At 47.9% G+C, this 14,172-nt stretch overlaps 3 protein-coding genes across 3 annotated transcripts; all 3 read left to right on the forward strand.

The window, feature by feature from the left end:
• On the forward strand, window positions 1-567 carry KD926_008365 (WD40 repeat domain-containing protein; the record flags this gene model as incomplete). Its single annotated transcript, XM_053101081.1, has 1 exon — window positions 1-567. A coding segment is annotated over one exon (567 nt), but the record flags the coding sequence as incomplete, so codon positions are not given.
• Window positions 568-4,451: 3,884 nt separating this feature from the next.
• Window positions 4,452-5,042, forward strand: KD926_008366 (putative Catalytic activity: biphenyl-2; the record flags this gene model as incomplete). Its single annotated transcript, XM_053101082.1, has 4 exons — window positions 4,452-4,634; window positions 4,697-4,816; window positions 4,868-4,959; window positions 5,024-5,042. 4 exons carry the CDS (start codon window positions 4,452-4,454, stop codon window positions 5,040-5,042), a joined length of 414 nt encoding a protein of 137 aa, XP_052955257.1.
• A 3,638-nt stretch (window positions 5,043-8,680) lies between these two features.
• KD926_008367 (OPT oligopeptide transporter) lies at window positions 8,681-14,004 on the forward strand (the record flags this gene model as incomplete). The annotated part of the gene is made up of 10 exons (XM_053101085.1): window positions 8,681-8,962; window positions 9,027-9,587; window positions 9,656-9,772; window positions 9,831-10,112; window positions 10,165-10,428; window positions 10,485-10,662; window positions 10,719-11,008; window positions 11,075-11,310; window positions 11,916-12,000; window positions 12,370-14,004. 10 exons carry the CDS (start codon window positions 8,681-8,683, stop codon window positions 14,002-14,004), a joined length of 3,930 nt encoding a protein of 1,309 aa, XP_052955258.1.
• Between the last annotated feature and the right edge of the window lie 168 nt (window positions 14,005-14,172).

Genomic DNA, 14,172 nt, shown 5'->3' on the forward strand with positions numbered 1-14,172 from the left:
GCCACGGGCGCTCTGCAGCAGACGCTCGAGGGCCATACACACTGGGTTTCGTCAGTGGCCTTCTCCCCCGATGGCCGACTGCTGGCGTCTGGCTCGTGGGATAAGACAGTCCGGCTCTGGGATCCGGCCACGGGCGCTCTGCAGCAGACGCTCGAGGGCCATACACACTGGGTTTCGTCAGTGGCCTTCTCCCCCGATGGCCGACTGCTGGCGTCTGGCTCGTGGGATAAGACAGTCCGGCTCTGGGATCCGGCCACGGGCGCTCTGCAGGAAACCTTGAGCACTAGTGGTTTTGTCACGGAACTCGCATTTTCTCAAGATGGCTCCTATCTCGGCACTAACCTAGGATCATTTAAGATTCAATCCAGATGTGGAGATCCTATCTTCAGTACACCTATTATGAGCCCAGAGATATCTCTACAGCGTGAATGGATAGCTTTGAAAGGGAAACAAGTCTTATGGCTCCCTCCCGAGGCTAGGCATTCTTGTTCAGCGATCAGATTCAATACACTTGCCTTAGGACATGCGTCAGGCCGCGTTTCCTTCATAGGATTTCGGAAATCATAGATGTCAATCGAGTTTCATTTTCTTACTTCATATATTTTTTAGTATCTTTGCAAAAGAAGGGCGTGGGAGAAGGGTCAAATTTATCTCGACGTATTTCATTCAAGAACATGCTACTTGGTTCCTCTAGATTCCAAGACGGTGACAAATCCAGAGGGTGCTGTCGCCACAATTCTACCTCTTGGGTCAGACGCATTTCGAAACCCACAATGTCCTGGATTTCAACATCTAGAATAAGGAAATTACTTGAATATCCGTTTAATAATCTATACATCGGGGATCAGCGCTATACTCAACTATGTATTCTGGACAACGTACCTTCTTTGTGCTGCACCGTTATACCTCCCTCCGCACTTTCGTCTTTCTCACCAACGACTTGGACACATCCTCGAAGGAACGCATGAAAGCCCTGGCCAGGACTATCCACGAATGTTGGCCACGCTTTCTTGATGTAAGCCTTCAGCTCAGCAAACATCTCCTCGATAGGATTAAAATCCGGTTAGTAAGGTGGTAAGTAAAGTAATTTGGCTCCCGCATTAAAACATAATTCTCCGACTCGCTCTGAGCGGTGGAAGGAGGCTTCGGGAATCGTGTGTTCGGTAGGTACATAGTCGGAGCTCAGATAGCTTGCTGGTATATTAAATCACTACCCCAGGCACCTTTACTTCTTCCATTCCTGCTAAAAACTGTTGATCCTTGCCGGCAAACTGACAGACCACCTGCCAATTCGCGAAATAACCATCGTTTTCACTCGAGTCAATTACAATGATCACAAGAATACGGGCACCTCCTCGCTATATCATGGCTAGTCTTCTGACTGCGATGGGAGGATTTTTACTCGGGTCAGTTCACTCTTACACGGTATTATGCCCTTAGCAAGTCTTCAATAGGCTGCTTGAAGTAGTGCAGTTGACACGCGTTCTGCATCTATAGAGTCGATACTAGTATCATCGGTCCCGTCACCGTCATGCCGAGCTACATTGATTACTTCGGCTCACACAGCGCAAACATGCACGGTATCATCGTGTCCTCAGTTCTACTGTCAGCCTCGATCATTAGTTTTATTGCTGGTCGGCCCGCCGATACATTGGGTAGACCGTAGGCAATCGCTAGAGGCCGGTGCTCTCAGGCTAGCTATATTTATGGTAGGTCGCGTCATTGAGGGAATGGCGTTTGGACTGTAATTTGGGACATTAACGGTGTGCGTATCGTCCGTCTGTTGGTATTGACTGCAATAGCTGACGCGACGTGTTCCTGTCCGCATAGATATGTCTGTGAGATCTCGCCGCCGAGTGTTCGAGGGCCCCTGGCCACAGGCCCGCAGTTCATGGTCTGTCTTGGTCTGGTGGTGGGGTATTTCACTTGCTATGACACCGCAGAGATTCAAGGATCCATGTCCTGGCGGTTACCCTTCATTGTTCTCGTCGGCCTGGCTGTGGCATTTGTATCTTCGGTCCTACTCTAGTTCCCACCCTCGCCTAGATGGTTGCAAACTCAAGGCAACAATGAGGAGGCAGAGGCAACTTGGGAAATTCTCGGGGTTGATGTAAAAGATCGTGAAAGTATGGAAGATGTACTTGAAGAAAGAGTCATAGACGCGCCCAAGTCCGAAGGGGAGTCCACATCCTCGCTGTCGCCAACGCGCGGGGCTGTACAGCATTTCGCGACCGAGTGTAAACTCACAGACCTGTTTAAGAAGGATGTACGTGGCCGAACTACATTGGCCGTTTTCCTCATGGGCTTTCTCCAACTCAGCGGAATTGATGCCGTCCTATACGTGAGGCTCTTTCACGATTCTTGACCCGCAGTGAAAGACGAGAAGTCTGACAAACCGGTCTTAGTATGCACCACTTCTATTTCAGCAAGCCGGACTATCAAGCACCAATGCCTCATTCTTTGCATCGGACGTCTCCGGCATTGTTCTTGTCGTGGTTTCTGTTCCTGCCCTTCTCCTTGCCGACAAATGGGGGCCGACGCAGCAGTACCATCATCGGAGGCATCGGATTGACATCAACCATCCTGCTCATTGCTATACTGTACGCTTGAAACGCAGTGCACTCAAGTACCGGCGTTGCGCGCTGGGTTGTTATCACTTGCATCTACCTATACGCCGTGTTCTTCGCCTCAACATGGGCAGTGAGTATCAAGGTGTTTGCGCCAGAAATCCAACTACAACACACGCGTGCAAAGGCAACGGCCTTAGCGCATGGCTTCAACTGGCTTTGTAATTGGTTTTTGGCATTTATTTGTCCGATTCTCTTGGAAAGGACTGGCCTTGGTGCGTATCTCATGTTCGGTGGTTGTTGTGCATTGACTACCATCGTCTGCTTTCTTTTCATGGTCGAGACTAGGGGAAAGACGTTGGATGAGATCGATATAGCTTTTGCGCAGAGGAATGGAGCGCCTCATAAGGAAAATAAACTACCGATTGGATATCGACTGATGTGGTCTGGTCGACATCAGGAGTCTGAAGTCTCGTCAGTAGGTTGCAAGCAGAGTAGTTACAGCAAACGTGTGACCTAATTACTATCCGCGTGATTGAAGCAAAATTATGACCGGGATGCATGATCCTTGCCAGAGAAGGGCATAGTAATAATACTAATACTAATGATGATGTTACCCCGTTTGACCCCTGGCCATCCGGTCTATCTCGACATCTCGGCCCTACACGGTGAAAAGCCCGCCACGATGTTGCCTTCCTCGCTCTACATACATGTCTCTGGCACATGTGTGTTAGCATCAACCTTATCAGGCGTCGATTAGCCTGTTTGCTAGTCGGAGCATCGCGTTTCATTCGCTGTGTTCCTCCTGCTATGTTCGTAGGAAGGTCGCCTCTCTCGTCGATTCTACCACATTGCCGGTAGGAATGCTGCTACTAGTTGATGATGGTGGTGGCTCAATAAAACTGTCATCATCCACTATATGCTGACTGTGGGGTGTAAAGCTAACAATAGCTTCCAGCTCCTCAAAGCTTAATTAGTTGGCACCAAAAGAATAGCCAGGTCGAACTTGGGAATTTGACTCGGAGCGGAGGTACCAAGTCATTTTAGCTCTTCTTCTTCTTGTTCCTCCTCTTCTTTTGAAATTGATTGCTCTCTAGGGTCCACCTAGCTTTCATACATTCTAGCTATCCTTAGTATTACACGTCCCCTATACCCCATGGGAGGTCAGAGTAGGAGAGGTAGGTCTTTAAGGGTTTGGGTTAAGGGTCGTATGCCTCCGCCCCTTCTACTCCGGACGTTAATTGATATTACTACTACTACAGTGTAGTCTCCCGAATGAGTTGCTGATAGTACTATTCTCCACAGCCGTGCACTTCAATAATCACCTCTAAAGAATTCCAATTCTCTAGACAGGCCACAACTCTCGGAGGGACTCTGCAAGGCTTTGGATTTTATCTCGAGCAATACACGTGTTAAATGTGGTCAGAAAAAGAACTATATCTTGAAAGCCGAGTATGGTGTACATGATATTTTCTTTTCTGGTGAGCGGATCTGGTGTGGATTTATTTGATATGAGCTCACCCGCTGCGAACCCAACAGCGTCCGACACAACTAGTCAAAGATCGGGATAACCAAAATTTTTTATATAAATTCAAGTTAGCTTACTTATTGTATTAAGTATTAACGATAGATTAGATATTAAATTATTATAATTACTAAAAAAGCTTGTTAAATTTAAAATGAGTTTAATTGGTGATGAAGAGTCTAAGGCATCCAGTTTCCCCACATTTTACTCCCCGGACTCGGGATCTTCTTAACTTGCCGAGAAACACTCGGCCAAGAAGACCGAGCAGCTGTTAACTTGCGGGAACCCCCTCTTATTCGCAAATTTCATTCAGAACTCATCCCACATGATTTTAGACGATAGACCTCTCTACTCTCACAATGGCCAAACTTGCAGTCCGATCACTTGACCACCTAGTGCTCACCGTCCGGTCTATTCCGGCGACCGTCGCCTTTTACACTACCCATCTTGGCATGCGTCACGAAAAATTCACCTCGCCTGCCAATAGGGATGTTGAGAGGCATGAAGAACCGAAATTCACCCCTGTGGAGCGCCTACTAATGGTGCCTTTTATTGGAATAGGAATGCACTTATCTTTGGCTCTCAAAAAATAAACCTCCACCAGTTCACGAAGGAATTCGAGCCGAAGGCCCAGAACGTGCAGCCCGGAAGTGCTGATTTATGCTTCATGACCGACACCAATGTTGAGAGCGTGCTTCAACAATTCCGAGAAGCAAATATTCAGGTAAAAGACCTCATGATGAACAGAATTGCAGACGCTAAATGATTTACGCAGGTCCTGGAGGGTGACAAGGTTGTTGAGCGAACTGGCGCACGGGGCAAAATCCTGAGTGTTTATGTGCGCGACCCCGATGGAAATTTAATTGAGTATGTAGCCCTCCTTTTTAGGATTCTTGTAACTATGATATTCTTAGCTAATGAAATTCTTTAGGGTGTCAAATTATGCTTAACGGCACTTTTATGTGCTGGACGTTGGCCACGTATTAGAAGCCTATAAATACTGATATAACCGGTCAAGCAATGAACTGAACGAGTTATTCGATCAATTTACGCAAGAAAAGATCAGTAATTTTCGTATTAACATATCTCCATTCTATTTAGTAGCCGAGTTCCTGAATAAAGGTTGTGTCTGAGGTTTTCCAGCATCTCGGCAAGGGATGCTCATGTTAAATTGTTCGGAAATGGCGTCAAACCCCTGTGGATCAGCTAACAGGAAGACCAACTAGAGTATACAAGTGTTAGGCCATAAGCCAAGACCAGAACTTCCAACAAATGCTGATCCCGTTATCTGAGACGCATCATGTTCTACCGTCTGCAAGGTGTGACCGAATCAAGCTCCTCACCTCATCGTTGGAATCTTGCTGTTCCTGGGGTGAAGTGATCGGTGCTGAATGGTCCGCCGAACGACAGTGCGCAGCAAGTGATTGAATAATTCTAAACAGGCCTGTTGCGTCCATTGCCAGATGAAAAAAGCGTGCATCACGCATGACATTTGCCTGGAACCGGATCAGTGGGTAGGTGTCACGCCGTGTTATGTCTAGAGGGAGGGCGGAGAAATCATTGCTGAAGATAGCTGGGTTCTGAATGTATGATATGGCCTGTGGATGGACTTGCTTATGGACCATGGGACAATCTGCCGAAAACTGACGACTGCCAGGGCGGACTTGTAGGACGCTCCGATTTTCTGAAGTGTTCGTAGACACGGCGTTCCCACCAAAGAAAGGCAGGTTTTATACCAACCGTTGGACGCCATTTTCAAGCGTGGAGACGCCATTAGCGATATCCCGAAGTGCAAAGGACGTAAAAACGGTTATGTATATAGGCGGGATCAGATGGTCCTACGGGGACAGTTGATATGGCTTGAAAAGCGTCGCCATAGGGTGGCTTCTGTTACTATACTAGGTAATAAATAACAAAAAGTGAAATTCCGTTGGTTCTGGGGAGTGAACAGCAAGAAATACTGAGTCGAAGAATGAATACGCTGGTGTATCCAACTTCTCCAGTGCATTCTTATAGTTTTCGTGCACTGGGAAATCCTAGCCTGTCATTTGAACTCCTGCGAGTAATACGTCAATCAAGACATTCATAAGCGGCGTTTTACAGTCACTTTAAGAGAATCTATCCCACATAGTAAGAAGCGATCGCCGAGGCAAGCAGTTCATTGCAACATACACTGGTGATATAATTATGATCTGTTTACCTAAAATGGAAGGCTGCCGATGCCGACGCCGCGCTGCAAAACCAAAATAGAAAGATTTCCCAGAACTAAGGGGTTCTACGGAATGAACCCTTTCCTCGAACTCAACCAACGGTCTGAAGACCAGATCGTTCTATACAATGCGGCATCGGCAGTCACTCAGGCATCTGGTAATAGCGATGATATTTGCTCACTACATTTATAGGGCGCTGTAAGAAATCCAGCCCCAATATCGGCCGTCGCACGAATTTGTTTTCTGCTGCAGCCCACGTTCCATTTGTACACTGTGCTGGACCATTGCCTTTACCCCCTTGCATTAATCAAGGGGTTGAGCAACTTCCGAAATGTTGACGACCTTGCCAGCAAAAGTTTATTCCGCCTCTTGGCAAACAAGAAGGCAGAGGATCATGGAAAACTCAGCCGGGAAAGTAAGGTGACGTTATTCGATTTTGGGATGTCCAGGAGCACAGCTTGATTTCGGTCTGGATGGAAACGAGCCTGGCATTATGGGTCTATTCAGTATCCCTGTGAGTCCTATCACGTTGGATATTTCTCTAAGCTCTCCGTGATGGTATGCGTCTACTACTTGATTGGGTTGGGGCTACTTATGAGAGTAGAGGGGCTTTGTAGCTCACTCAATTCGGCCAAGTCAACGTGGGTTAATGTCTGCTGCGAGAACCTGCTAGTCATCACTTTAATAATGAGCGTGATAGGACACGAGAGTGCGCACCCAATAAACCGACCGCTAAATTGAACAAAGCACCCCTAGTCTAGTTGTGGCATAGCCTTTAGCTGTCTACCTTATCCCTATCCCTAGTTATAGTTAAGGGCCAGTTGGACCCCTTTGGTGCTCGTTTCGGCTTTTCGGAAAATGCGAAGCGAGATCCCACTTGAGGCCGAAGACTGGGTTAATATAGACGCAGATATGCTGCATATGGCGTAATTTGTCTTTGATTCTACTTTTAAGCCGACGCAATTTCCTGGGAGTGAGGGGGAGAAGAAATTAAAATGCGTACTTCGAGTACCGTTAAATCCTCGCGCGTAAGTAGACATTCACGTAGTTATTTCCCGATAGATTTGAAAAACCGGTTCTCTAGGGGTATGTACAACAGTGATGGGCTTAGAAAAGCCTATCGGGGACATTCTCTGAACTTGCACTAGCCTGCGTTCGGGCTGGCGTGCTTGTGGTGCCTGTGGACGTCGTAAAATTGAGGAGCGTAGCATGGGGCTTCGCTGAGCTAGCGGGGCTGTAAAATTTGTTTCTATTTAAACTTGTTTCTGTAGGGAGCACCAAAAACTCCCATACACTTCAATCGCCGTGATTTGAGTGGCTCGTGTCAATGTTGAAGCTCGAGATCCTTATAAAACTTTTACTTTAGTAAGGGGCATTGGTCAAATTCACAGTTTCAAAAGCGTTGTTATCTCTTTGAGATGTAGGAATTCCCAACTATAACAATCGTGGGACGCTAAAAGAATAGCTAGTGTGGTCGCGGGGCGTATACTTTTGCTTAGTTCACTAAGGGCCAATTTTACTGTGTATCCGCGCTGGATAATCCATTGAGGCCAAGAGAAAGATAGTTCGCCCTAGCTCTTTAGAATTAGGCTATTCATCCTGTCTTCATTGCTTCGCTTGTCTTCGGATACTATACAGATCACTAGATGCTGCCAGTATTGATTTCCTATTCCAGTCCTGAACTCCGACGCACGTGGACATGCAAAAGTCACCCACCAAGCCGATAAGACTAGTAGTATAGCATGGTGGAAGTGACCTGAGACATTTTTCCCTAGGCATATTCGCCCATCGCGTGCTTTTACCTTTCTTTACTCCGAAAACGGCCATTCCGCAAGTAGGGTTACAGTAGGTGTGATCGCTGCTCGGTTAGTTCCAACTAGCCTAGGATGCACTCGAACTAGCGTATTCGGTTTATTGGCCCGATAAGGTGTTATACAGGTTGTCCGACGGACTTCCATCCGAGTGACCATCCATGTGCGTTGGATCGGAGAAACAATCTAAGCTAGCGAGTCAAGTTATGCCCGGTCATTAAGGCTGAACGCCACCGGATAGTACATATCGTCGGTTGCAAACGTCTAGTTTACGATAAACTCTGTCTAGTCGATGCAACACGCCACTACTGTAAACCGAAGCGAGGATTCGACCAAATACTATAATCTCTGGACTGATAACCAACAAGGGACATGGCGGTAAAATATCGGTTCACGATTCAATTGGGGGCCCAAGCCCTGGTGCGTTACAGTGAATAACTATGGCAGGCACAACTGGAGTGTTTGGCGATAAGGTCATCGAAGTAGTGAATGGCATCACTTATCAGTCCATTAATATATAAAATCTGCCTCATCTTCCCAGTCTTCTAGATTGTGAACCAAGCCAACATGTCACCAATTGCCCCCGAGGTCTCAGTTGACGCTCACTCGGACCCCAAACAGGGGTCTCTTGATGAGAAAGCCGCGGTCAGTGTGGCGGCAAAAGGCGAGGCGACCACTAGCGATGAAGACGACCGAGAGAGCGAAGATGTCATTATCGTGACCGGTGCCGATGCAGCGCGGCACTTGCTGCCTCTGCGGGATGACTTTGACAGTGCCCTCACCCTTCGCAGCATCGTGCTAGCTTCGGGCTTTGCGTGTTTCCAGGCCGTGATGAACCAGATCTACCAGGTAACGGAAACCATTTCACTTGCAATTTGCAAATTGGCAACTAACCTGACATGTATTCTTTCAGTTCAAACCCACCTTGGTTACAATCACAGGAACCTTCATCGTGTTGCTTTCCTACTTTGTCGGGAATGCCTGGGCCAATCTGTTGCCCCGCGGCGATAAGCTTGAGGCTCGCTGGAGGGCGAAAGGTAATCAAGGAAAGCTTCCAGTTTGGCTATCAGTTGTCAAATTCATAAATTACGGGCCCTGGTCATTGAAAGAACACTCGATATGCGCGATCACTGCAGCATCTGCCTCCAACGTTGCCGCGGCTTCAACCGTCTTTGCCGCACAAAACCTCTTCTACGATCTCCCTTTGAGCGCAGCGACGGTCATTCTTAGCACCATATCGATCGGGCTGTTCGGGTATGGGCTATGTGGAATGATGCGACCGATCACCGTTTGGCACACGGAGGCAGTATACTGGAGCACTTTGCCGACCGTGAAGACTTTACAGGGACTACATTGGCAGCAGGTGAAGAGTTCCAAGCCACTGAGATATTTCTGGTATGCGTTCACGGGCATGTCACTCTACGAAATTATCCCGGCCTACATCTTCCCGTGGCTGAACTCGGTTTCTATTCCGGTACGCAAACCACAAGTTTATTCCGAAACCAGTTGGTGGGTTCGAGTCGCTAATGCGAAATTTTATAGTGCCTGGCTGCTCAGAAGGCGACTGGAAACAAAGCTGCCGTGCTAACAAACCTCTTCGGTGGAGCTACGAATAATGAGGGTCTTGGCCTTTTCTCTCTCTCTTTCGACTGGCAATATGTAAGGCAGTGTTTCCATCAACCATCATACAACAAGATAACAAAGCTGACCCAACCAGATCACGTCGTTCCAAACATCCCTGCCTTTGTCACTTCAAGTTCACCAAGCGTTAGGATTCGGCGCCTGTTTCATTTTCATGCTTGCTATTTACTACGGGAATGGCTGGGGTGCACGGTCTCTCCCTTTCATGTCAACAAAGCTGCTCAATGCCAACGGAACATCATATCCTGTGGAAAGCGTGTTTCCGGGTGGTGTTCTCGATGAGGCCAAACTGGTTCAACATGGAACTCCACACCTCACAGGAACATTTGCCTGGTCGCTATTTTGCGCGAACGCTGCTGTAAGCGCTAGTTTCTATAATTGAACGGATGAAGTGTCGCTGACCCTCTCAGATTGGAGCTCTGATTGTCCATTGCATTCTCTTTTGGGGCAAAGATATTCGACGGGCCTACAATAGTGCAAGGGAAGGCCGATATGACGATCGGCACCATGATCACATGGCCAAACATTATAAGGAAACGCCGTGGTGGTGGTATGCTTTCGTCCTTCTCGGCAGTTTCATTCTTGGCTTGGTCGTGGTCATCAAAGAAAACATCACACTGCCTGTTTGGGCTTACATCATCTCACTGGTTGTTGGAATTATCATTGCGCCCTTCGTGAGTACCCCTCAATCCAATTCTCGATAAGCACTGTGGCTGAGGCATTACAATAGAGTACCATTCTTTACTCACGTTATGGCAACGGCATTGCCACCAACAACCTTTCGAAGATGTTAGCTGGTTTGATCATCCCCGGAAAGCCAGTAGGCAATATGTACTTTGCTGCCTGGTCCCACAATGTGATCTCCAACGCCGTCAATCTATCCAATGACCTCAAAATGGGCGAATATCGTAAGCAAATCTACTCCCCTGAAACATTGCAACTGGAATCTCACCTATCAAATCAGTTAAAATCCCTCCTCGAATCATGTTTCTGACTCAGATGTATGGCACTATCTTGGGAGGGTTCATCAACTACGCCGTCATGATCTCAATCGTGACTTCCAATCGAGAACTGCTGGTTGATGGCAACGGCAATTCCTCCTGGAGCGGAGCCACGATCCAGGCTTATGTCAGTAATGCCACTTCCTGGGCTCTCTCACCCTACCTTTACAAGATTGGCGGCCACTATGCTCTTGTCCCGATCGGTATCGCGGTGGGCGCAGGCGTCGTCATTGTACATCGCTTCTTTTATCAAGTAAGTGACCCCAAGCCTTTATGTGAACCATCACAGTGACTAACGACGCGTTTTTTCTGTACATAGTTGCTTCCCCGCATCGGAGGCCTAGATGTGGCAGAAATCAACATGGCCCAGTTCATCCAATACGCCGGATACGTCCCCTACAATCAGAGCCAGACCTGTGTCATCTTCAGTTGGATTCTCTGCGGGTTCTTCATCCAATACTTTCTCCGCAATTATCACCCACGCATATTCAAGGACTATTCGTACCTTGTGACGGGTGCTTTCGACGGGGCTAGTCTCACCGTGCTCTTCATTCTGTCATTTGCTGTTTTTGGGGCCGGTGGAAAGTCACATCCGTTCCCCTCGTGGTGGGGCAATAACGTCGATGGAAATTACGACTGGTGTCCAGTTCCTGATTCTTGAGCTCCAGAACCGACTTCGTGGATTTGAGGGACAGGGACGGATTGCTAGGCTTCAGATTTAGTTACATGACCTGCTGTTTTCAGAGGCGATCTGCTCTAAATTAGTACACAATATAAGGCGTCTCGACTTCTTCGATATGACGTTTACTCGGTTATTCTGAGCACTAGATGTCCATCAGGTAGAGGATTCCATGAACCCCAAGCAAAAAAGGAAGATCATTTTCAAATTGGTGTAGGGTCATGCAGCGCCGAGGCAGGAACTTAAATATTTATTTCCGAGGCTAACATTATTCCAAGTACACTATTTTGATGTTATGTCAGACCGGAGATTCCAAATCGATGCTACAAAAATATATCGTGGCAATCGAACAGTAAGCACACCGAAATATGATTCCACATTTCCACAAACAGGTCTCTTGAAGTAGTACGTCATTCTGGAAAGCCAGAGCCAGAACCAGGCTCGTCTACTTCAACATCTCATTGTCGCTAACTTCGTATAGATCCATGGCAGAGCGTCAGCCTGGACTAGCCCTAAACGGGACACGAATGACAAATACTTCAAACGCCAAGACTCTCCGCCACACCGTTAGTGCTGATTCCGCTCGGCAGTCGGGATCATATTTGGGCAACGAATATCAGCCTCAACAGAACGCCCTAGAACATTGACAAGACTTCTCTGCAGAAACTAAATATATGGCTATGACACTTTGGATAATACGCATCGATCTGCCAGTTGAAAGAGGACAGAATTAATTGCGCAGGAATTCGTGCGAGATCTCGTATCGTCGGAAATATGCCTAGTGATACGCTTCTAGAACTCCAGATGAGCGGATACAGACTCCGCAGAAGACACGAGAAGTCAAGGAATGGTTGCCTCAGATGCAAACAACAGAGAAAGAAGGTAGGCAATGGCTCCCTTCTGATAATAATGCATGTTCTGACCATATCTCCTAGTGCGATGAGTCGAGACCAAGCTGCTCCAGGTGTAGCAAGTTTTCGTATAGATGCCAGTATCAAGCTATACTTAATGACGGCAACTTGTCGGAAGAGCAGGAGACCGCCCACCTCACAATTCCCGATTTTCACGTCCCACCCACAAGCCCCAGCATTATAGCTTCAGGATCCAGTTCGCCGCCTGCACTCCCAAGTGACCACCTTTCGATTCCCAGTCCTTCGTCTATTGAACAACCTGCCTCCTTTTCCGGTTCTGGTACGGATGAAAAGCGTCTCACGCCGAATGCGCCATCTGCCGGTTTTCTCGACGCGACGGAGCTCAGTCTACTGAGCCACTATATTTCGCACACTAGCCAGATCATCCCTGTCGACGACCTCGATCTCTATGCTCTTTCGGTCGGAGTGCCAAATCTTGCATTCAACTGCAGATGCGTAATGTCGTCCCTAATCGCCTTGGCTGCAGCTTGCAAGTCGCACGACATCGCCAAGAACTCCCAGGTTCCATTGAACACGCAACAGATAATCGAGATCCAAGAACTACTCGCGCTGGCGGAGGTCCATCACACGGCTTCCCTTCGCCATATTCAAGCAGCCGTGCAGAACTTGGACTCATACGATCATATACTCGCCAACGCGGCATTGATGGTCTTATACGCTTCCGCGAGCCACTCCATCCGAGTACATCTCGCGACTACTGCGAAGAGAAGTGGGCAACAGCTACCACAAGGGATATTGCCGCAACATTCACAGTGGATATCCTTCACACGTGCGGCACATATGGCGTCCAGTGCTGTTCTGAACGATATTGTCGATTCCGCGCACAATACATGGACGACCACCACGAGTCCGATTATGAATACAGGGCCGGAGATACCGAGAGCGGGAGTGTGTAGCTCAGATCTCTTATCACCGCAGGACGGCCCTTCGGAGAACACGAAACGCTTGTTTCTCCCTCTAGTTGCATCTACATATAGCCGGGCGCTCGAGGGGCTACGCAGGAGGGTCGAGTCGACAGTGGCTCAATTAAAAGAATCAGAACTAGACCCTAGCCATCGCATGCAGCTTGACGCATCTCTGGAAACCATGTCTGTACTAGAAAGATGTGCATTCTCAGCTCTATCCCCGAGAGAGAATAATGCCAACATCCAGACTTCCACAAACCAGCCTATATCGATCGACCAACTGACCCGGGTTTCACCCTGGGTAGCAAAATACATGATCAGCGTCACATCAATGGAGTCCCCGCAGGTACTCAGACGAATCATCATGTCATTTTTGAACAAAGTGGCAGTCGAGTATCTCAATCTCGTCCAATCGGTCCTCGACTCGCCGTACATCGAAGGTAGAGCTGACAGCTGGATGACCCGAGACTCGGAGTCTCCCGGCAGCGAGGTACCGACGCTCAGTGCAACGCATTTGCTAGCCATGGACATCTTTGCTCATTGGTTGGTTCTGGTCATGTTACTGGATGGAGTGTGGTGGATTGCCGTTATTGGACAGTGGGAGCTAAGTCAGATCATGACATTGATGAAGGCTCAGAATCCGTTGGGTCAGGCAGCTGATACTGGTGAAACGTGGTGGCCTGAGACTATGTACTTGGTTAAGCGGGAGCTTACTCCCTATGGTCGAAATTGATACTTCGATATTTACGTTACTAATTATAAGGATTTTTTGAGCGACTTTCAGTGGGAATCAAAATGGCGCTTTCGAACTGCCAAGCCCAGTATGACTGGTGTTGGCTATGGGTTGCATCGAAAGGGCAAACCTTAGGTCTATGCAGTTTACATTGAGGTATTAAATGGT

Source organism: Aspergillus affinis (genome assembly GCF_023601865.1).
Source record: "Aspergillus affinis strain CMG 70 chromosome Unknown NODE_54_length_210522_cov_88_772862, whole genome shotgun sequence".
Classification (NCBI taxonomy): Eukaryota; Fungi; Ascomycota; class Eurotiomycetes; order Eurotiales; family Aspergillaceae; genus Aspergillus; species Aspergillus affinis.